General features: G+C 40.4%; 8 protein-coding genes across 8 annotated transcripts; 5 read left to right on the top strand and 3 right to left on the bottom strand.

Annotated features, from left to right (window-relative positions):
- The first annotated feature begins 4,670 nt into the window (after nt 1-4,670).
- BCR41DRAFT_344718 (hypothetical protein) lies at nt 4,671-5,314 on the top strand. Its single transcript, XM_022022576.1, has 2 exons — nt 4,671-4,833; nt 5,279-5,314. The coding sequence occupies exons 1-2, from the start codon at nt 4,691-4,693 to the stop codon at nt 5,289-5,291; spliced, it is 156 nt and encodes a 51-aa protein (XP_021885828.1). The 5' UTR covers nt 4,671-4,690; the 3' UTR covers nt 5,292-5,314.
- A 3,788-nt stretch (nt 5,315-9,102) lies between these two features.
- On the bottom strand, nt 9,103-11,088 carry BCR41DRAFT_344714 (P-loop containing nucleoside triphosphate hydrolase protein). The gene is made up of 4 exons (XM_022022575.1): nt 9,892-11,088; nt 9,682-9,791; nt 9,499-9,586; nt 9,103-9,385 (listed from the first exon to the last, which is right to left on the bottom strand). The coding sequence occupies exons 1-4, from the start codon at nt 11,005-11,007 to the stop codon at nt 9,224-9,226; spliced, it is 1,476 nt and encodes a 491-aa protein (XP_021885827.1). The 5' UTR covers nt 11,008-11,088; the 3' UTR covers nt 9,103-9,223.
- Nucleotides 11,089-11,295: 207 nt separating this feature from the next.
- Nucleotides 11,296-13,993, top strand: BCR41DRAFT_376341 (peptidyl-prolyl cis-trans isomerase cyp15; the record flags this gene model as incomplete). The annotated part of the gene is made up of 8 exons (XM_022027044.1): nt 11,296-11,365; nt 11,516-11,587; nt 11,695-11,797; nt 11,890-11,990; nt 12,135-12,230; nt 12,322-12,815; nt 12,909-13,181; nt 13,310-13,993. 8 exons carry the CDS (start codon nt 11,296-11,298, stop codon nt 13,991-13,993), a joined length of 1,893 nt encoding a protein of 630 aa, XP_021885826.1.
- Nucleotides 13,994-14,242: 249 nt separating this feature from the next.
- On the top strand, nt 14,243-15,075 carry BCR41DRAFT_391608 (Erg28-like protein; the record flags this gene model as incomplete). Its single annotated transcript, XM_022028377.1, has 4 exons — nt 14,243-14,393; nt 14,560-14,650; nt 14,761-14,879; nt 15,020-15,075. 4 exons carry the CDS (start codon nt 14,243-14,245, stop codon nt 15,073-15,075), a joined length of 417 nt encoding a protein of 138 aa, XP_021885825.1.
- Nucleotides 15,076-15,492: 417 nt separating this feature from the next.
- On the bottom strand, nt 15,493-16,528 carry BCR41DRAFT_67509 (hypothetical protein). The gene is made up of 2 exons (XM_022030975.1): nt 16,251-16,528; nt 15,493-16,107 (listed from the first exon to the last, which is right to left on the bottom strand). The coding sequence occupies exons 1-2, from the start codon at nt 16,338-16,340 to the stop codon at nt 15,532-15,534; spliced, it is 666 nt and encodes a 221-aa protein (XP_021885824.1). The 5' UTR covers nt 16,341-16,528; the 3' UTR covers nt 15,493-15,531.
- Nucleotides 16,350-16,826, bottom strand: BCR41DRAFT_282148 (TB2/DP1/HVA22-related protein; the record flags this gene model as incomplete). Its single annotated transcript, XM_022020245.1, has 3 exons — nt 16,350-16,421; nt 16,536-16,599; nt 16,696-16,826. Coding segments are annotated over 3 exons (267 nt in total), but the record flags the coding sequence as incomplete, so codon positions are not given.
- A 1,697-nt stretch (nt 16,827-18,523) lies between these two features.
- On the top strand, nt 18,524-19,769 carry BCR41DRAFT_330697 (Cenp-O kinetochore centromere component-domain-containing protein). The gene is made up of 5 exons (XM_022021761.1): nt 18,524-18,644; nt 18,751-18,822; nt 18,952-19,158; nt 19,272-19,495; nt 19,590-19,769. The coding sequence occupies exons 1-5, from the start codon at nt 18,578-18,580 to the stop codon at nt 19,698-19,700; spliced, it is 681 nt and encodes a 226-aa protein (XP_021885822.1). The 5' UTR covers nt 18,524-18,577; the 3' UTR covers nt 19,701-19,769.
- A 148-nt stretch (nt 19,770-19,917) lies between these two features.
- BCR41DRAFT_344706 (hypothetical protein) lies at nt 19,918-20,771 on the top strand. Its single transcript, XM_022022574.1, has one exon. The coding sequence runs from the start codon at nt 20,123-20,125 to the stop codon at nt 20,702-20,704; it is 582 nt and encodes a 193-aa protein (XP_021885821.1). The 5' UTR covers nt 19,918-20,122; the 3' UTR covers nt 20,705-20,771.
- Nucleotides 20,772-22,987: the final 2,216 nt, after the last annotated feature.

Genomic DNA, 22,987 nt, shown 5'->3' with positions numbered 1-22,987 from the left:
TTCTTATTTGGCTGACTAGGACAACCTGTTTCGCTAATCCTTGCTCGGCTGCAAACAACGTCCCAGGGCTGTTCCTGTGGCTGTACAGATCCGTCACCACCCACGCACTCGAGCTATTACCATGCGCAACATCTCCTACGTGTCATGTTTCAGATCCAGCGTATACGGTCCCGAGCATTAAGGACTAATGTCCCGCATTACTTTGAAAGGCTTTGGAAGGCCAATGATGAAGGAGAAGAAAGTGAAGATAAAGAGGAAGAGAGGGAGGAAAAGGAAAAGAGAGCAAAGAGGAATGAAGGTAGAGGAGCCAATAATATTAATAGCTTTTCAACGCCAAGGTTGTCATCAACGCCGCTGTATCATCAACAACAACAGCAACAACAGACACCCGTTCTTTCTGATGTTCATGCGGTCGCTATCCCAACAGAGGGAATCCATGGAAGGACAGCAACAACATCGACACCAATAGCAGCAATAGATCAGATAGCGACGAAAACAAGCTCGAAGAGCAAAATCAATACAAAAAAGAAGGGCAAGATACCTCGATATGTTCATTCGCTGATTCAGAATCGGGAGCTTCGCAACCCATTGACAAATATGGAGGTGGAAGGGGACCCAACATTCTTTGTGGTGTTGGAGCCAGGCCGAGGAGGATGGTGGTATGAACCTTGGGCTATGAGTACTTTGCCGGATGGTAGAGTGAAGGGTTTAGAATGCAGTCCTAGCCATTACCGTCAATATCATCATCAGCGCCAGCAGCAGCAGCCGCAACGTCCACAACAGCAACAAGCACCGAGGCCGCCAAAAGATAAAGCAGATGTTAATGAGCCATCGGAGTCACCGAAGCCTTCGGCGCCTACAGCAGAAGTGTACGAAAGTGAGGAAGAATTAAAAAAGGAAAAATGGCGACAGAGTAGGCTTGTAGATTTAGACATTGAGTCGCAACATGAACTTGAATGGCGACGCTGGCAACGAAGTCTAGCCATTCAATCTTTTCAAGAACGTCAAAGCCATCAAGGTCTCAAATATAGGAAGAGTAGCAACAACACAACAACGTCGGCAAGACAAGTACGTGTCAGATTAGGAAGAGATATTGCGTTGTTGGAACAAACGGAACGTGGACTTCGTCATCCGAAAGGTGTCAGCAATGGGATGAATCGTGGAAATTTCGACAACCGAATTTCAAGCACGTCCTTAACCAGAAAGAACCCAAAGGCCACTACGAGAATAGAGGCAGGAGGAATTCAAAAGCAACAACAACAGCGGTCGGTGAAAGTATCTATTGCTCTTGAAGACGCAGAGCTAGAGATTGATAAGGAACAGCACGCACAACAGCAAAGAGCTACTGATTGTAATTGTATTTTAACTAAAAGCCGGAAATCAAAATTGAAATCACCTAATACTACTAATGATGGTACCGTACTTGTACCATGGTGGGATCCGGATCCGCAGCCTTTCAAGATGCCTAGTACCGGACTATCGCCATTTGCAATCTCAACACTTCCAGAGCCGGTAGCCAAGCACTTTGGGGGTGTTTCTATCTATCCCAGTCCTGATCCAAATCCTTCTGTCTCTTTAGAGGCCCTGAGTAGCGGCAGCAACATTAGCAGTATAAATCTAAAATCACAGCAAGAGGAACCAACAGTCTGTAGAAATGAGCAATCAGGCCCAGCGCCTCCAAGCGGAGACAGTAATGCCAACAGCAACACAAACGGATGCCGGTGGGTTCCTGTACAAGATGGTGATCGGGTTGCAGTGATGATTGGGACTAGTCAAGACTTTTTGCTGTTTCCGTCACTCCAACGATTATTCTTTCGTCACTTGAGCTGTGAGGACTTTGAAGATCGGGCAGGAAGAGTTGGAGTGATCCAATGTCCTGTCACAACTGTTGTGATGGAAGGACAAGCACAAGGACCATGGAATACCTATAACGGTGGATATGATCGAATGCACCAAGGGGAAAGTGGAGCAGCAGCAGTAGATAGTGATGGTGACAATCAAGGCATATACAGAAGGTCAGAGTCGATAGTGAGAGCCAATTTAGGATCAAGATTATCATATACGCGCATTCTACAGCGACAACAAGGCATAATTCCGTTATCACCAACTACACCGGTGCTGTCAACATCAAGAGCCATATCTACGCCTCCTGATGCTATAGTTAGAGGACAGCTCTCTTCTGTTGAGGGAAATGCATCTCAGCATATGTCTAGTTATGGATCAGTATCAGGATTAAGGGCTAATCCAGACACAGACATAGAGGTCTTTGACCCATTAAAAGCGACGACAGCAGCAAAGGATGAGCGCGATAAACAAACATTAGCTGAAACCAGCATGAATCATCACGAGAAAAGCCGAGAGAGTATGTCAATAGGACCAAAAAATCATTCCAAGGAACTGCCGCATGAGAAGAGGGCAGGGTTTGAAGCAGAAAAAAGGCAGCGAAGTCAACTTTATCAAGAGACGTTTGAACGCGAAGATTATGACTCTTCGGACTACTTGTTTTCATCATCGGGCGACGATGATGATGACGATGATTTGCGTTTGTACACAGATGGTGACTTTAACTCTAGTGACTATATCAGCAGCGATAGTAGCAGTGACAGTGGTAGTAGTGGTGTAGAAGAAGGTGAAGGAAGAGATTCCAATAGACGTACTACTCTGCAGAATGATGGACGATGCTGTTGGACGCTTAAGGAATGGGTCTACTATATCCTCTGCTGTTGCTGTCGTTGCCGTCGTCTACTCACAGGAGATGCTCCTGGGTCCGATGTCACCGATTCTAATATGCGAGAGACGCGAAGAGAGCGACGTCGCCGACTTCGTCGAGAACGTTGGCATGCCTATCAGATGCAACAACAGCAACGGTTACAGGAAGAATATAGTCAAAGTTTTTTCCTGTTCCGAATATTACCTCGAGGGATCCAACGGAGGATGGGTTCCGAAGAGATGAATCGGTGTTGTCAAGTGGTAGAGTTCTGTCGGTTTTACATAACCATCCTGGTAGCAGTTGGACTGATGGGTGCGATTGTGTATGCAACGATCTTGAGTCAGATGACGCCACCATCCTCGGCATCACCATTGCCTTTTTCACAGCAGCATCAGGGTGAACCAGCACAGGTACTCGGGCCAGGATCGGTATTGGTGCCAACGCCTCCACAGATACATTCATCATCCCCAGTTGTATTAGAGGTTGATATTGTATCGGAGACATCTCCATCTCATGGCCAGTTGGGTGTCAAAAGAAGTATTGATGACAACATAATGACTGATCTCAGAGAGAAGAAAAAGGACAGGGAGGGCATGGATACGGGCAAGGACGAGAACGAGAGCAGGAGTAAGAGTAAGGGTAAGAGCAAGAGCAAGGGCAAGTGCGACAGTAAGGACAAGAGTAATAGAACAAGAGCAAGAATGAGAACAAAAAGAACTCGACCAGGGATCTGAAACATCAACAGAAACAGAAGCAGAAACCACAACGTTGTCATCATTGTCAGCGCCACGGACCCCAGAGTTATATTCTATTTGTACCCAGACAGATAAAGATCTTTAATTGTTTCAGTTTCTGTCCTGATGGGCTAAGAGCGGATAGTGTGCTCATTGTTCTGTACATGTTGTACATGTACAGAAAAAGTATGAGGTTGTCAAAGGAATCTCGTGCGGAGGCTATTTAGCCGCAGAAAGGGCGCGAAAATGTTTGATCAGATGTGTGCACACACTGCACTGCCTCAATTCCCCAATCACCCATTCCTTTTTTTGCGATTGTGTCTATCCTCTTATTCCCTTTTATCCCCTACTCAGTCTTTTTTTTTTTTTTATTCTTCACCCTCACTCTCTCACTCACTCTAACACATTCACATACACATACACTCCCATCCTATTAGACAAACAGCATTCGTCATGTTCGACTGAACAATGGTTGCTCATTGACTTCACATTTGCATACTTGTCTTTATTTACTCTCTCTCTCTTTTTCACTCTCTTTATTCTGTATCTCTCTTTTTTATTCTTTTTTCTTTTTTTACTCTTTTTTTCTTTTTCTATTTTTTTTATTTAAACACGTCTCACACACACTCGTTTTACACAGACTTATTAATATAATACTACAATACTTGCATGGTGGTCCACCCCAGACTGGTTGGGGTGCTGCTGCGGGGCAGATCTGCCTGGAAAGGTCTTGCAGAGACAGAGTACTTTGTACTGCAGCATCACCCCCGTCGTCGGTCCAATGCATACCGTATCATCACCCGTGGGTTCCCACATTATCGAGGCAGGTGTCTTTTATTGTCATCATAGTTTTATATTTTAATATACCCTTATTAATATGTCTTCAATTGGCACACTGACCCATATTTGGGCTATTACATCAAAGAGATTCTCGATCATGTATAATATTGTCATCTTCAAGCCAAGCTGAATAAAAAAAAAAAAATAAAAATAAAAAAAAAAAAAAAAACGCCGTTTTGATCCATCGCATACTCCCTTCGCTCATTACTATTGTAAACTGTCATTACAACTGTAAATACACCACGTCTTTACGCCTCATCTCACTTTAAACTGGTCAATTTCCAACCTTCTTTTAACTCTCGCTTAACAGGAAAATCATAGGGCGCACAGAGCAAATATTAATGTGAAAGTGAAAGAAATGAGGGTTGTTCAACTTGTTCAACCTTCTTTCTTTATTTATCTTTCTATGCCACCAATGAATACAAATTTTGAAATAACAAAGATGCATTCGTATCATTCGACATGTGCACATGGAACAAATAACCCCACTTTTTATATTCACATTCATGTTCACTCGCCTGTCGCTCACACACTACACTATCTGACAAAGTACAAACCTGTTTCGTTTGTTGTTGTTCCTATTATTGAGCGATTTTCTTTTCTTTCATGAGCATTTTTTTTTGATCTCTGGGTTCATTTGTAATATTTCACAAGGAATATTTTCCCTTCGAGACAAACGATTGTTAAGTCTATTAGGCCAGCACATTATCAGTCGTGAATGGTGTAAATATACAATAGTAGAAATTTGCCCCCCCTCCCTTTCTCTCTCTTTCAATCTCGCTCATATTTCATTTCCCTTTTTTCTTTTTATTCATTTCAGAAGAATGGGAGGAATTTATCTATTCGTGATGATTGCATGCACAGATCAACTGGTTAAATGATGTGATTATGGAGGAATAGAAAAGGGAGAGCGAGGAGAAATAAAATGGTTTGTGACACCACAATTTAACCGGTCTTAATCTTCTTGCATTCATTTCTTTTTATTATATTTCAGTGGCCGAAGGTGACCTTGAAGAGTTACTACAGTCCGAACTCCAGTTCCTTTCCCGGATGGTCCGTGTGTCGATCCAGGGCAAGGTCACTTCAAAAAAAATCTCAACCTGGCTCAAGTCAACATTTGAGAGGAATGATATTGTAAGTTTCTACTACATCTACCCTCCCATTTCATTTTATCTACACAGCATCATATACTTTCCTTCAAACATTTGTCGAACACATGCATTCATGTACACATCACATCTTTTCCCGCATCCCAACGTTTTTCTACTGAATCCTTATAATAATTCTGTCATAACCTACTGCTTTCTCTCTCTCTCTCTCTCTCTCTCTCTCTCTCTCTCTTTTTATTTATATTGCCTTTCTAATCCTGCCATTTCACGCATTTTTGGTCTCTTACATTTTTTATTCCTGTAGTTGACTATCGCGCCTCCTGAGGATTGTCTATCCAAGAACCAAGTTCGACGTCCTAATCCCCTAGACACCCTACCTCAACACGACGCTGACGATTACTTGTCTGATTCATCATACGCCTCCCGTGGAGAATTGACGGATGTCTACTCTTCTGCCACGCGTTTCAAAGCTCAACGGCCTTTAAGAAGAGCTATTTCACTTGAGGACCTTTTAGCAGCCACTGAGCTCCATCATCAACTAATTCCCGTCGAACAGACCCCACAGTTTAAGCAGCAATCTTCATTACCAGCTTCGTCAATATCACCACCACAGCAGCATCGCTCCGAACCATTGACATTGAATCAATACCTACCGTTGAATCAACACTTGCTGCTGAATCCTATTGAAAGACCAGCGTCGTCTGCCTCTATCTATAATCGACGCCAGCATTCGCGTTCTAATATGTTAGACCAAGAAGTGACATTCATACCTCTGAAAGATCGCCCCAATTTACGATCACAATCACGATCGCAATCACGATCACGATCACGATCACGTTCACATTCACATTCTCGAACACGATCTATGCGTACTAACCGCCTTGCACGTCCTCAAAAACCTCGCGCAATGGCCATGAGTATCGATAGCGCAGCTCAGGACCGTGAAGATCATGTCGGTCTTCCTACACCTGAAGTAAGCCCAGAAGAGCTATCTGAAAGTTCTGAAGAGATGGTGATCGTTCAAGGAAAATTATTAGAAGAAGCAAGGATGGCCCGCTCCAGTTGTGACCAATCATTTTCAAAAGGAATTTATGGATCTTTCCCTGGCACAGAATTTGGGTCGGGATCAGGACCGAGTACAGGCGCGGGCGCAGGAGCAGAGTTACCGAGCTCCAGTGGTGAGACAGGTGCTAATACAGGTGGAGGGCCTTTAAGCTGGATAACAGCGTCACCATTCATTGATACTTTAGTCAATTGGATCGAAGGCCCTGAGCAACCCATACAGCAGAGAAACCAAGAGAGAGAGAAGCCAAATCCTTGGCTTGATATTCCGCTCCAATTCATTGCCCTCTTGACTTATCCAGAACCAGATCCAAAAAATGGCAACAAATTGACTCTCGCTAGTAAGTTTCACAAATACGAGAAGTAGGAAGAGGAAGCCAGAAGAGGAGGGAGACGATCGACAAAGGATATATGGTTTCCAAAAAGAAATTGAAAATATTAATTTTTTTTTTTTTTTTTTTTTTTTTTTTTTTCCCTTTGTGATGATTTAGTGGTGCGTGAGACAGCGTTTGTACGTCAGCGACGCCGGACGTTGCTGATGCTCACGGCGTACACGCTCATGGTGCGTTACTGCAGTTTTGATTTCTTTATCGTGGTCTTGTTTGCAAGCAATTGCGCCATGCTCTTCTTGATGAAGAATTCGGGTCGCATGAACGTGAACATGGCAAAGCGAGCAGTTCGACAAAGAGTTGGATGGGCCAAACAGTGGGCTGGCGGTATCTTCCGACGGGGTGGAACCAACAATTATAACACGAATACCAACAATGGTAACACAGCCAGTGCAGGGAATGGACACCAACCCGGTAGCTTTGGTAACTCACAGCAACATCTTAGCAACAGTGGTTGCTATTCTCCTTCTACAACAGAATTTGTGAGACATGTACAGGGATCACCTGTAATAGGGGAGTGTCCAAGCCCTGCTATGAATGAGGGGAGTCCACAGATGAAGAGGCGTGGCATTTTTGGGAAGCGTCGGACAGTCGACAATAGTAACCTTACTTTGGTTGCATCCGGCGCATCTGCCCAAACTAGTATTATTCCCGGATCTACAACAGCCACAGGAGTCGCATCGGTTCATGGATCCTATTCGCATACTGCGGTTGCTGCTGCTACAGCTGCTGCCGCAGCTGATGGGATCTCCATCATGTCATCAGTAACGCCAACCACACCAAAGCGGAGGTTTTTTAGGAGAAATAACATTAACAACAACAACAACAACAACAACAACAACAACAACAACAGCAACAGCAACAGCAGCAACAATAGTAACTCGCAAACCAACACGGGACCTCAGATGCCTATAAAATCCAAAGCTAGTACATCTTCGTCTAGTTCATCAAAGACTCTGGCAACACAGCCCCAATCTACAGAGATACCAGGAGGAGTGCCGAATAGATTGACAGCAATGAATATCCCACCTTCGTCCTCTTCTTTGGTTTACTTACAACCCCAAGCACAGTCGCTTTCCCAGTCTCAAATCCCAGTGTCAAGGCCCTTCAGTCCCCCTCTACCATATTCTCAGACCCTATCTACATCGCCTACATCTACTTTAAAGGATTCAACAACAACAGCAGTAGCAACGGCAGCACCTTTGTCTATGTCTTTATCTCACATGGATATAGCTGAGTGTAATGGTGATAAAAAGGAAGTCAGATGGTCCACAAAGTCGCAGTCAATTTCAGCATCATCAGTAATGAAAACATCGGGGATTTCACAATTACTGGGTCGGTCATGCCCCACTCCTACTCTAACAATGACTGGTCCTTCTAAGGATCATCACAGGCACAAACAAATAGGAGGAGAGACACCTGGTGTGGACCTGAACGTAGATGTTGATGTAGATGCGGAAGATGATACTGATGAAGGTGAAGAGGTAGACGAAGACGAATACAGAGATAAAGGCCAAGGACAAGGAAGAGACAGATACCGAGGCTGCCATGATGATCACTCGACGCTGGATGCGGTGACAAGTGCTGCAGCAAATGCCATGGAAGGCGTGTAATATAACTATACTAAATTGTATTATAGATTTTTCATCTTTTCTCATAAAACACTCATCTGAGACGTAAATCAATAGTTTCGCACCTTATAAAAAAAAAAAAAAAGGTCTTCTGAATGCTTATTCGTAACTTTTGGACCTTCAACAGTAAGAAAAAAAAAAGAGGAGGTAGAAAGAGAATTACGGCTAGGGGAAGAGGATAGCATGAGAGTTAAAAAAGGAAGAGACAGAGTTGAAGTCGTGATTGCCAATCGCACCATCATGTCTGTGCGCCTTGCAAAGAGAAGATCGTGTGGACGGAGCATGCGAAATGAACTAAAGTAAACAGTCGAGCGCTATGGAGGATTTTTTTTTTAAGAGCTGATAGGCTGGACTGATTAAATAGAATGTAAAAAAAGAGCGGTTGTACAAGATTCCTAGCAAAACCTAGAAAGCTTGGCTCAGGTTAATTCTTGCCTTCATATCGTCACAATAACAAAGGCGTGTGATCCCACAGCGGCAAGTCTTTAATTAATGACAAAGTCGTGATGGGAAGCATTTTAACACTTCTGATCAAAGTCTTGTTTTATTCTGTTCTTTGATTACGCGCATATTACAATGCGTTTGGCTGGTTTACCGCCTTATGTAAAAAAAAAAAAAAAAAAAAAGGATTCATGTCTAATATAATATCCATCAAGGACACACGAGTATCAAAGATAATATCAATTATTTGATATGGGGTATAGTACAACTCAATTACTATGTAAAGCATAAGTCCTATGTAGACAAATCACCGAAGTGTACTCTTTGGTCGTTCTCGATCGCGTACAAGAATGTCATATCCAAGAACAAACAGCATGTCCTTCCTCAAATTGTTCATGCCTGCTCCTGTATACGAACTGATCATTAATAGGCGTTCAGAGATGGCATGACGATACGTCTTTTTGAGCTCCTATTGTACGATTGTAGGTGTAAAGATGGAAATCACAAAGAGGTGGATATTTAGGAAATCAAACACGAGGTGGATATCGAGAAGAAAAAAAAGGCAACGCTTTTTTCGCTTACTTCTTGAACAAGCATGTAACAACGAGCCAGATCAGGTGGATTGACCAAATCACATTTGGTGAGAACTACTTGGAACTTTTTCGATTTACTAAATAAAAAAAAAAAAAAAAAAAAAAAAAAAAACTTAATGGGACAATTTTCATGTAGATCGTACAAACCTACAATGTTTTTAATATACTTTACCTGTCCAACATCGATAAAAACTCCTTATCTGCGACTTTGAGTCCATGACGAGCGTCGATCATGACATAGATCCGTCTCAATGTCTTACGAGAGCTCAGGTACTCTTCAATCTATTTGAGAGGTAAAAATTGCAAACATCAATATTTCACACGTTGAGAAAGCTCACTTGCAGACTTTTTTTACGAGAAAGAAGATAATTGTCCCACATACCAATTCTTTCCAGTTGTTCTTATCCTCTTCTTTTGCAAATGCAAACCCATATCCGGGCATGTCCACAACCACAAACTTTTCACCACATCGATAAAAGTTCAGTTGACGGGTCAAACCAGGCTTTGAGCTTACACGTGCTGTGTTTGGGGAATCAGTCAAGGTGTTCAACATGGTAGATTTGCCTACATTAGATCTCCCAACGATTGCAATCTCTTGTAATACAGAATCCTTGATTTCCCATTCTTTAGCCCGTTTCTTTGCTTCCAGCTCTTTGATTTCTTCAGGACTGAGTTTCAACCGCGCAGTCGCTATACTAGAACTCTCTTGGTCCTGAGGAAAGGGCGATGAAGAACTGAGGCTTTCTCTCGAATCCTTTAATAAACGATCGATTTCTTCCAGCTCATCAAATAGGTTGGGCCGAATCAACTTCAACAGGGCTTCCTCATGTGGGACGCTCTTCATGGTTGAAGCGCCTGCAACGAATCGCATTCCTGGAAATTTGACTTCTTCCTTCTCGACGATTTTTTTGGTCTTTTGCTCGAACCATACTTTTTTGGCTGGTAATCTATTCTCTCGTTGTTGCTGCTTCCATTCATCCGGCGAGAGTTTTTTATCCCAGGGACGAATGGTTTTATTGCCACGGTCGGAATTGTCAAAGGACCAAGTTTCGGCTTTGGCACCCAGACCCAATATTCGGATCTCATTCATGAGTTTCGTAGGAGGTGTAATGGATTTAAAAGCCTGACGTTTGGATATTGATGGTGTGCTCGATCCTTCTGAAGATGAAAGGATGGATGGTGACGAGGAGGGCAAAGATGAAGACTTGGAGATTGAGGCAGGCTTTGTCGCGAGATTGGCGTGATCCAATTCTACTGCTTCTTTCATAGGGTTATTTTCGCTTTTGGGCTTCTTTTTTAATTGCTTATGGAAATATGGAAGCCTTGCGCGGCTGGAGCAAGATGCTGAAAAATGACGGCTACAGACATTATTGAGAGCTTTAGTAGAAGTAGGTCGGCGCTCTCTTATTGGTGTAACTTCGGTAATAAAAGATCTGAGGAAGCTGATCAGATCTGTTTGGCGACATGTTTGATTGATCCTAATTCCCGATGACAACATGATTGACTTCGCTGCTACTATTGTAAATTGGTGCTTCTGAAAACCCTGTTTGTAGGTTGTTCCTGAAAGTTTTGGTACAGTACAAGTCAGGAAAAAAACTGATCAGTCAAAATAAACCTAGTTCCGATTTCTGAGCAATTGAATTGGTGGCTTTGTGTCATGGCCTTGAACTTGGGGGCAGGTGCATGTCATTCGCTATTGAAACAAAGCTCTCTCTCTCTCTCTCTCTCTTTTTTTTTTTTTTTTTCTTCCCACAAGCAAACAAGACTCAGACAGCGATAAAAAAAAATGCCAACAGAAAAGGAGAATGGCGAGCAGCAGGATCGTAATGAAGAGAGCTCATCCACCCTTGGAAAGCGTACTCATGAGGATAACCATGAACCACAGGTTCAGGAAGGCGATTCAGGCAAGTAGTGATGTCGTAAATCATATTGAGCTTGTTAAACGACGAGACAAACAAAAGTTGTTAATTGTATGGTCTAATGACTTGAATTGCTTAAATATTTAGGCTCTGAAGATGATATTGGTCCCATGCCAGTATCAGCTGCCGACGAGGTACAGAGCAAGAAGCGTAGGAAGCGTAAGTAAGCAGATCAAGTGATGGTGACATCAAGTACCGAGCATTACAGTGTTCAGTTGGGTTGGTTAGGTCAACATCTTACTTATCCTCCTATTTGTTATTTTTAGCCTTGCCTCATGAGCAGCTGTACATCTCTCGATTGCCTTCTGCAGAAATGTACGAGAAGAGTTATATGCATAGGGACGCGGTCAACTTTGTGGCGGTGACCAAGTAAGTCAAATCAAATTCATTTGCTTGCATTATCGAGGAACTAAAAGCCATTGTTCCAACCTGGCTAAATAACTTTTTCATTTCGTGTCCAGGACCGACTTCATCATCACCACTTCTGTAGATGGATTTCTCAAATTCTGGAAAAAGACTGAATATGGAATTGAGTTTGTTAAGCAGTACAGATCGCATCTCGGTAAAGAATTAGTATTACATTTTTCAAAGAGCGAATTTGTTTGCACCCATCATCAAATTTCCAATAAGGAGAATATTCTGTCCTTCGAAGGAAAAAAAAACGTCCACTGATCCATAATCGATCCTATGACTGTGTTTGCATTAGCTATAATTTCAGGAATCAGTGTGTCTGATGATGGTTTGCTCCTAGCTACTATTTCCCTGGATAAAACCCTCAAAGTTTATGATGTTATTAATTTTGGTAAGAGGTCGCAGTCAGATAGTGTCTGTTTAATCGATTACAGGAAATGAAGAATACATTGCTAACCTCTACTCTTAATTTTTTTTTTTAGACATGATTAATGTGATCAAGCTGGATTTTGTTCCTAGTACAGTATGTTGGATCCATAGAAGAGGCGAAGCACAAGCCAAAGCAGCAATAGCGGATGCAGATTCTTCTACCATTCATGTATTTGATGGTCGTGGCGATGGCAAATCCTTATTCTCAATCACTAAGCTTCATAATGGACCTGTGACTGCGATGGTGTTCAATGATAAATATAATTGTGTGGTTTCTGCAGACGATACAGGAGCTTTAGAGTACTGGAATCCGGATGAAGAACATGATTTGCCCAAGACAGTGGCATTTGAATACAAGAGTGAAACAGATCTGTATGAGTTCAAGAAGTGTAAATCGACTGCGACCTCGATTACATTCTCATATGACTTTGAAAAGTTTGTAACCATGAGTACTAAGGATCGCCAGGTCCGTGTCTGGAAGACAAGGACAGGAAAAATGATCCGCAAATATGACGAAAGTCTCGATGTCATTAATGAAATGCAATCGGTAACGTCTTCATTAAAACTGATTTAAAAAAAAAAAAAAAAAAAAAAAAATTTTACTAACCTTTTTTTTCATTTCTATCCTGTTCAAAACCAGACTGGACAAAAGATGTACAAGTTGGATGATATGGAGTTTGGTCGTCGCTTGGCAGGTGAACGTGTGATCACAAAGTCAACACAACAAGGCTGTTTAAATGCAGTATTTGATGAGAGTGGACACTTTTTGATCTACCCAACCATCTTTGGTATCAAGATTGTCAACATGCACTCTAACAAAGTCGTTCGTCTAATTGGGAAGTCTGAGCCTCAGCGCTTCATGAACGTGGCATTGTACCAAGGAGCACCCAAAAAGAAGAAGAATATGACCATGGTATTTAAACAAAATAAACAAGGCTATCTAAATATTCGAGATATTACTTGAAAGTAACAATCCTCTCTAAGTTATCTTTATTATTATTATTATTATTATTATTATTATATATTTCCTCTTTATAATAGGCAATGGTAGCGTCTGAAAACTCTGTACTCAAGGAATCAGAGATGCGAGATCCGACATTATTCTGTACAGCCCATACCCGCAGCCGTTTCTACATGTTTACAGAACGTGAGCCTGATCAAGGGCCATCTCATAAGGCAGACCGTGATGTCTTTAACGAGAAACCCTCACGAGAAGAGCAGGCGGTTGCAACAGCCCAGCATACCAAAAACAAATTGGGAACAACAGCTATTTTGCGTACCACCATGGGCGACATTCAGATCAAGTTATTTCCTGAGTTGGTGCCCAAGACTGTGGAAAACTTTGTGACCCATTCCAGGAATGGATATTATGATAATGTTATTTTCCACCGAGTGATTAAATCCTTCATGTTACAAACGGGCGATCCATTGGGGGATGGTACAGGAGGCACTTCGATCTGGGGCAAAGAATTTGAGGATGAATTTCATCATGATTTGAAACATGATCGACCCTATACAGTCTCAATGGCGAATGCAGGACCAGGGACGAATGGGTCTCAATTCTTTATCACGACAGTTCCAACACCCTGGCTTGACAATAAGCATACAGTCTTTGGAAGGGCTGTAACAGGGATGGATGTGATCCATAATATCGAGAATTTGAAGACAGATAAGAGCGACAAGCCCTTTGAGGAAGTCAAGATCATGAACATTGAGATTCGATAATCACTGAAACAAGTGTTCGCCTGGAATCTTTTTTTTTTTTTTTTTTTTTTTTTTTTTATTAATAAAATCGAACTTGTGAATTTTATGAGACTTCCAACGCGGATCGCTTTTTTCTAAAACACGAAGAGTGTTACAAGAAAGGGCTCTCAAGCCACGAAGGAAATGTCAAGTTTCTATTCATTCTTTTCCATTTCAACCCAGAGGTTTATTCCATTCTTTCATTCTTCATCCCTTTACCCTTCTTTCAAGATGCTTGATCTCATTGACTGGTCTTCACTTCCTGCTGGACTTTTACCCAAGTGGCTCTGGGTCGTTGGTGTCACTTCGTTCCTGAACACCTTCCAAGCTTTTGTTACCCTCAAAGCCACTCGCCGTCTCTATGCTAATAAACCTCATGAAGGTATTGCTAACGATTTTAATGAAATATATATATGAAAAGCAATAGCTAGTTTTCTTATACCGGTATGAGGAAAAAATGAATTTGCTAAACGAATCTATCTGTGAACTTTCCAAATAAAAAACAATAATAATAATAATAATAACAATAATAATAATAATAAAAAAAGTTACCAATCTTTCTGCTCGTACATTTGGAGTGTGGACCTTTCTCAGCTCTGTCATCCGTCTTTATGGTGCCTATAATCTCCAATTTGCACCGTAAGTATATAAGAAAAGTATGAAAAAAAAAAAAAAAAAAAAAAAAAAAAAAGCAGGCTCAAGTCATTAATAACTTACTGATTTTTTTTTCTTTTTTTACCTTATCCCAGAATGTATAACATTGTGATCTGGACTTTTGGAATTGCCTGGGTACACTTCGTGTCTGAGTTCGTTGTCTTCAGAACCGCCAAGATCACTGGCCCTTACTTGGCCCCCTGCATCGTCTCCAGTAAGTCGAAAGCGCTTTCCCCCCCCCCCCCCCCACCTCTTTCCTTTATTTTTTGGAATGTCAATAAAAAGCTAATAGTTAACTTTTTTTTTTTTTTTTTTTTTTTTTAAATTATACAAAAAAAAAAAAAAAAACCTTAGCCACCTCGTTGATCTGGATGATATCGCAATATGACCACTATGTTAAGCGCTATTGAAGAAAATGACATGTTAGTCTGCGCTCATTTGGATTGGAATCCTGTAGATAGAGAGAAGAAAAAAGAAATGTGCAGTGCATTTTCATATTAAATAGAAATAATTGTTACTTTTTTTTTTTTTTTTTTTTTTTTTCCATACATGTTTGGTCATTTATTTAATTAGGTAGACTTTTCTACGCGATCAAAGATCATTCACGTCATTTATTGAAAATGATATACATCTCCATGTAAAAAAAATAATAATAATATTGAATCACTTTCTTTTTCTATCTACCAAAGCAATATGGTGGGTCATAACAAGATCCAGAAAAAGAGAAAAGCTTTATTTAATTCAAAGGTACACTGTACAATAATAAAAAAAAAAGAATGTACATTCATATCTGTCTCACTCATCATAATAATCGTTCTCCTTTTTTTTTTTGCCAAAAAAAAAAAAAAAAAAAAAAAAAAAAAGGATTAATAGTTGTGACCGAAGCTTGTAAAGTTGCTACCCCAAGTCGTCGTATAACTCTCGGAAGTATGAGCAGAATGATTGACCGAGGACGTCTCACTGCCACTATTGTTGTTCTCATCGTCGTACAGAGAAATTTTTCGGTTACGCAATGAAGATAGCTCTGCGGCCCTGTTTAACCGTGATGTCAGCTGGTCCAGCTCAGTCTTCTTAGATTCATCACTATTGCTGGAAGAAGAAGAAGCCGATCCTGTAGAGGGTGTTCGGTTTGCATATAGATCCACCGGTGGAACAGGTAATGGCCGTGCAGACCCTTTGTCTAATAATGATACTGATGGCACTGATGATGAGGCTGCCATTGAAGCTACGGCAGCCAATTTGGGTGACAGGGCATGATACGCCCATGAAAAATATCCCTGAGCAGACGGGGCATTTATATTCGCGCTCGCATCAGTCGAGGTCCCTGAAAAGGCAGAAGATGTTGCCACGGTGCCGAAGCTACTAATGGACGTAGCAGATCTTGTCGAGGGAGTTCCCGCATCCTTATCAGCTAGGGATGAAGATGATGAACCTGATTGAGACTGTTGGAGATAGGAATAAGAAAAGAAAAAAAAAAAAAAAAAAAAAAAAAGATGGATAGAGACAGTTGTGCGAAATACTTTGATTAGGATCACCACACAAAGACCCATGTACTACCCATCAGCAACAACAGAATAAAACAAACCTTTTTGTAAAGATCAAACGCAAGGTTCTGTAGCATTTGGATGGCTTGTTTGATGTACTGCATGCCCATAGCCATGGCTTGCTTCTGCATATCCTTCAAAGCCTTGTCAATGTCGTGCTCATGCTGAGAAAGATATGGATCCACTACGGCCTGATAAAGATAGATTGAACCCTTTATGCGGGAAAATGGGACGCACAAATAAAAGGAAAACTATGAGTATACTAAAGAGTAGAATATCCCGTGATTACTCGCGGTTCTTTTTTTGTTGTTGTGCTTCTTTTGTACCTGTGTCTGAGGTAAGATCATCCAAAGAACAAAGAGTAACTTGATTTCATAGTAAAAAGGGAGCCTTTTTAATAAACGAATAAAAGAAATAAAAAGGAATTCAATATGTTTGTTTCTTATTCATTTGGTTAATTGCCCAGACTATCAAGAGGTACTTTACCAGAAGATAAATGTGTCCAGTACAAACTCGACCAGGCTGAATATGCCCATAACAGTCCAATACATGAGCCATGCTGTCAAGCGGGTGCTATTTCGTGAGTTGATTGCCTTGTACGACGCGTATGCTGGGTACTACAGAAAAAAAAAAGAAACTCAGATTAGGCTATTGTCCATCAAGACAAGACGAGAGCAATTGAAGGTAGAGTACTTCGCCCACTTACAACTGAGCCTGCAACCGTGCTACATTGGGGATAACATATATCCATGTGGGATCAACAGTGTCAGTATCCCTGCCATTATTTTTTTCTTCTTCTTCCCTTCTGGAGCAAATAGTGAGCCGCAGTATTTGCAAGGTTTTACCTGACTACTCGTGATATAAGATATAGAAGCATTTAAAAAGTTAAATGGGAAATACAACAAGAATGGAAGTAGGATGGATTTAGAAAAAAAAAAAAGAATGAAAGAATGAAAGAGTGAAACAATGAAACAATGAAACAATGAAACAATGAAACAATGAAAGAAGAGTAAACGCGCAAGCAAAAAAAAAAAAAAAAAAAAAAAAAAAAAAGACAGGTGTGGATGGAATGAATAGTTGACAGGGGGCTAATGGGAGAATGCATTCGTGAAGGTGTGGAGGCGTGACGGTCTTTATTTTGCAGGAAGAGCTTACTCTTGGGCGGATGCTGTTTGAGCCTTCTTTATTGTTAATATTATACAGAGATGATTGTGAATCTAAAAATCTATAATTTTCTATCACTAAAGTCCAAGGACAGTCTTCAGATCTGGGACAACACCTAACTTGAGTAGACGATCAATCATTTTAGTCTTTCCCCGTTCGACACACCAGCTCAAGCATTGACCATCAGGCATGACACCGTTTGTCAAAAACACATCCAAGACTTCATTGTGTTCCTCCACGCATGCCCAGCGAAGAGCTTTGATATCTGGAGGAGCTCCAAAGGTTAATAGTAGCTTAACCATCTCCACATCCCCTCTTTGCGATGCCCTCACTAAAGGATAATGATGTTGATAAGATGGTGAGGCACCTCGTAAGAGTAATTGATGGATCAAAGGTATAGATTCGCTAGATTTGAACAGTCGTCGTGGCATCGGGAAATCTTTAGGTAATGGAATGACTTTTCCATTTTGCATGTCATCAGTAGACGGCAGTCTTGTCGCTGAAGAAGAATCGCCATTATTTCCCGCATCCGGTGATCGTTTTCGTTGCTGTTGTTGTTGCTGTTGTTGTTGCTGTTGTTGTTGCTGTTGTTGTTGCTGTTGTGTGTTTGGTTCCGGTGTAGGAAGTTGATATTTCTTCCGCTTCTTCCTTGGTCGTTCTATTGTGCTTTGGACATTTGTGTCTGGTATAGAGTCAGAAGGAGAAATATCAGATTGCTTATTCCTTGACTGTACTCCTGTAGCGCTTTTAAGTAGGGCCTTTCTTGATTCCTCTTCAAGTATCCGTGTTTGTTCTTTATAAAAGATTCGGTCCAAAACGCTGAGGAGTTCAAGGTCAAAGAAGGTCCACCGAAGACCTTTTATGACAGCTTTGACATAGTTATATCTGTATCGCACAAGCAAGAATTCAGCGCGGGTTGCTATTGACTTTGAAAGTGGGGCGAGAATATGATTGATTTCTCGACAGACAAGGACCAATGAAGGATTCGAGGAGAGAGTAAAAATAGTGACAATAATTTCAGATGGTAATGTGAGAAATGTGGCCTTGGGCTTGTTTGGCATGTTATTGTCAAAAGTAAATTTTAAAAAAAAAAAAAAGTGAATGCATTTTTAAGATCAGTTTTTTGTGTTTTTTGAAGCCACCATGTGACCTCTCTTCATTCTTTTACATTGTAACTTTCAACAGCATCGCTTCATTAAGCATAATGGACTCTGCAAGCAGCCAAATTACAGCAGCACTTCAGGAAGATGTCAACATCCTTCGTCAGGAATGTGAGTGAGGGGCTAATTAACAGGATTTTAAAAGATTGAAAAAAAAAAAGAAGAGGACAGTGTGTTGAACATGGTTTTTTTTTTTTTTTTACCACAAAATTAAAAGTGCTTGCCTTGGAGGAAAAGCGCGCGTCTCTTTTAAAGCAAATTGATGAGGAAGAGAGAAGCATGGTCGAAGGTGAATACAGTTTTATGGGTGCCATTGATCAAGATATAACAAAAAAAAAAAAAAAAAAAAAAAAAGTAAATAAAAACGATACTTCAAAAGGAATGTGGTCTTAATAATGGATGTTGGATCACATTAAAGAACCTACAACGCTAGTACCTCCTACCCCAACCAAGACTGATAAAGATGAAAAGAGAATGCAGAATATCCTTATGGCATATCGTTTGACTGGAGTCACGTTGTTTAGCGTCAATGAACTGGATGAAAACGATTGGTCAGCATATCCCATGGATGGTTTCCCTGAAGCACCCAAAGAGGTAGGCATCCGCTTTGAAACTTTTGCTCAAGGTAAATACTGTAAGAAAGAAAATGCATTTTATTTTATTTTTAGTTGCCCTAGCTCTAATGCCATGCTTGTTGTTGTTTTTTTTTTTTTTTTTTTTTTTTTTTTTTTTCGATAGGAAAGTATCACGAACCGTATTATGTCATACTCAGAAAAAAGACATTGAAGCAAAGTGATGATAAAGATCAGCGAAAGGATAAAGATGGCGCTGCTGATGGCGATAATGAGCAGCAAAAACAGATGCAAAAAGAGGGTGATATGCTTTACGTCTACAAGCATACTATCCCACATTGGATTCCCTTACAAGAAGTTGAGAAACGATATCTTAATCGGGATGTTAATGTAGGTGGAGTACATAACCCACGTGGAAAAGTGAAACAAATGAATTCAGAGAGCAGTTTTTTTTGACATGCATTTGTTTAATACTGCGCCTTAGACATTCACACGAATAATCTCAGAATATCTTCAGGAATATGTGGCCCAAAGAGAGAGTGAGAATGCCAAAGCTATAGTAAGCCCTACACTGCCTGGACTGTCTGAATTATAACCCTCATTGAAGAAAGACCCTGCATTCCTCCTGAATATTCCGAGGCTAAGTGACGAAATAAAATCTTGCTGTTTCAAATTCGGATTCATGATTTTCCTTTTGCGTTAAAAAAAAAAAAAAAAAAAAAAAAAGGAGATTGATTGTTCCGATGAGCCTCTCTTTCTTCCTCCATTCCACTTCTTCATCCCTAATCCTTTTCTTTCATTCCATCATCACAACAACAACAACAACAATTATAATAACCATTATTTCTAATTGCTCCTACAACTCCAGACTATTTGATTTTATAACAAAAAATGTCGTCATTCAACTATGGATATGCAATGGGTAACGTCCTGCGATATGACTTGACATGGGTGGGCAACCCAGATTTGTAGCATTAACGGTAGCGTTGTATTTTTAACATATTATATATAGGTGATATGCCTGGCGAGAGGCGTATTGTCACTCCGCCAATGCTGGGAGAAAAGATCTCGCTTTCACTTGGTCACACCTCCACATTTGTATTTTTAGGAACTAAGGCAGAGATCCTTGAGTGGTTCAGGACAGTAGGCCCTACCAAGACAATCCAAGCAACAGTGTTCAATAATCGTCCACCATTGGATCTTGTCTTTGATCTTTTTCAAGTGACCAATCCAGACATGACATGGACACAATACTATCAATCGTTTTATCGATCAGACCCTACATTGGAACGATATCGATTAGAAATCCGACCTGAACAACCCAAGATCGACTCAGAGCTAGAGCCATTGTATAGGATGTATGCCAAGAGTGGCGTTTGTTTAGGGGATATGGCTGATGCATTGGAGAAGAAATGGTCGCAACCACCTGTGAAGTCTTATCTGGATATGGCAAAGGAAATGTTTATGGAAAGAGAAGAAGCCACCGATCATGCACAGGAAGTCGCTGCGGAGACCAAGAAAATAGATGAACAAGAACATGATGTTGAATTAGAAGACGTAGTTGTTAAGGTGCCAACGGAGAACAGCAGCCGCCCATGAAAAGGCAGAATATAAATTATATAAAATGTTGCGACAACCCAATATCCTGGAAACAGGAGCTTGTGTGACTAATCATCATGATACAAATGTCTATGAAGTGAAACAAAGTCATGTCGTGTTTAGAGACGCGTGCTTACATGTATCTTTATTATAAGCTTTCTGCATGCGATCCCACGGGATGCTTTCTCACCTTCTGAACATGAATATCTAAAGTGCTCTTAAAATAAATAGGAAAAGAGCGAGGGGAAATCCGATGACAGCTCCGGGGTTTAGTCCTCTGGCTATTAGCGATGGTATAATATACATGTGTAGTAGATATCGGCTGCGAAGAGGAAAAGAAAAAAAAAAAAAAAAGATTAAAGAGCAAATGCATGCAATTCTTTTTTTAAAACTTGTCGCAAAGCATTCACCACATTCCTGACTCTCCATCAACATTTTGATTAATCTCGAAATATCAGAAGAAGCGCCCTACTTTTTTTTTTTTTTTTTTTTCCTCATATATATGTTGGCTATGAGATGTACCCTGGTTTCTCGAGTCATGAAATCAACTTTAATGGTGAGATAACAAAGAAATGGGAAAGAAAGGCGGTTTAATATCATGCACGATGTTTGTGGCGATAATATCTAGGGACTGGGTCCTCTTTTAACTTTCTTTCTTCTGCATGCCTTTATCCAATCCTTAATCTGTTCCTGACAAATATCTAAATTCCGGGCAATCTTTCTTTTTTTTTTTTTTTTTTTTTTTTTCTCCTGCTTTTGTTTCCTTTCCTGCCTTGGTATTCATACTTTATATTCAATAACCCTCATCGCAATGCCTTGAAAATGAAATGAAAAAAAAAAAAAAAAAAAAAAAAAAAAAAGCCATCAAAGAGAACTTTGTCCATTCATCAAGAAAGACAATTAAACTTTTGATGCGCGGGAAGAATTGAGAGGCATAGCTCCCAGTGATGTTAAAGGTTGAACTGAGGTAGTACAGAGTACAGACTCTGTTCTTCGATCTATCTTTATCGCTATTTTCGAACTCAGGATAAGTGGAACTGAGATCCTGTATATTTGCATGACAAGCAAACGAAAGTAAGTAATAAAGTAATAAAGGCCAGTGCTTACATCCCCCTTTACATTCAGTATATACAAAGGGCGAACCCACATTTGTTGACAAAAAACAATGCCAGCTCGTGACCCAATTTGTTGTCTATGACAGATTGTGTAATACATTACCTGCCACTCTCTCTCGTGTGTCTTGTTGATATTAGGAATAGCATTGATGTTGATGTTTACATTGCACCGACATTGACGTTGATAGACTGTATACAGTACATTGAAAATATGCCTTTTTAATCTCTTTCTTCCTTGTGCCAGCAATGCAAAAGCTGCAAGTGAAGAACAACGATGACAACGAATCATTAGGGATGGGAATAAAGAGGATAGAGAAAGGCAATAGTCTAGAGGATGGAGAGAGGATTGTTCATCTGTGCATGACTTCCGAGAAAAGAAATGAAAAAAAAAAAAATTCATGCAAAAATAATAATAATAATTATATATAATAATATATAATAATACATAATTAAACTATACACCTGGGACGAAGACGCGGGAAATTGATAGCAAAAGTGAAAGGGAGATTGATCCGTTATACTCATATACGTCGACCAAATACCAATTGTACCGCGTCAAAGTGAGCAAAAAAGAGCCATGCTGGCTTTCATTTCAACAATTCATCAATCCATCAGATACTGAGAGGATTGGATAGGCCTATGAAATGCTATAGCCCAAGCATCGCGTTATGTACTGTATATGTATTTTGATTGGTTTCATTCTAGTCTTTTCAATGCATGTATGCTTTGTTCTCTCATCACCGAAGGAACGTCTGAATGAGTTGCGGGTGAAAATGATACTGGGAAGAGAAAGATTTCTCGCGCTTTTTTATTCCTCTTTGTTTGTCTCGCCGATTCATGCAAAAAAAAAAAAAAAAGCGCTGCATCCCTCGACGGGGTACCTAACGTGGCAAATCGTTTATTTGTCCATGGCTTGATGCCCCTTGGTTGGATCAATGCGTTAATAAGTCTAGCATAGCATGGTTCTTTTTCTGCAGTATTACCGCTTGGAATTCATCTTAATCTGATTTAATTCTTTTTTTCTACAACCTAATCGTCTTTCTCTTCTCCTACTGCTTTTTGATCTGTACATGTGCTTGTTATTTTATTAAAATAAAAAAAAAAGTTGATGTTTGATGTTCATCATCCAGGTCGCTCAGATATTTATTGATATTGTACATTTTATTAA

This window comes from Lobosporangium transversale (assembly GCF_002105155.1).
Source record: "Lobosporangium transversale strain NRRL 3116 chromosome Unknown BCR41scaffold_2, whole genome shotgun sequence".
NCBI classification, from domain to species: Eukaryota; Fungi; Mortierellomycota; class Mortierellomycetes; order Mortierellales; family Mortierellaceae; genus Lobosporangium; species Lobosporangium transversale.
The sequence above is the reverse complement of the archived record's forward strand: the minus strand, read 5'-3'. Positions and strand labels throughout refer to the sequence as shown.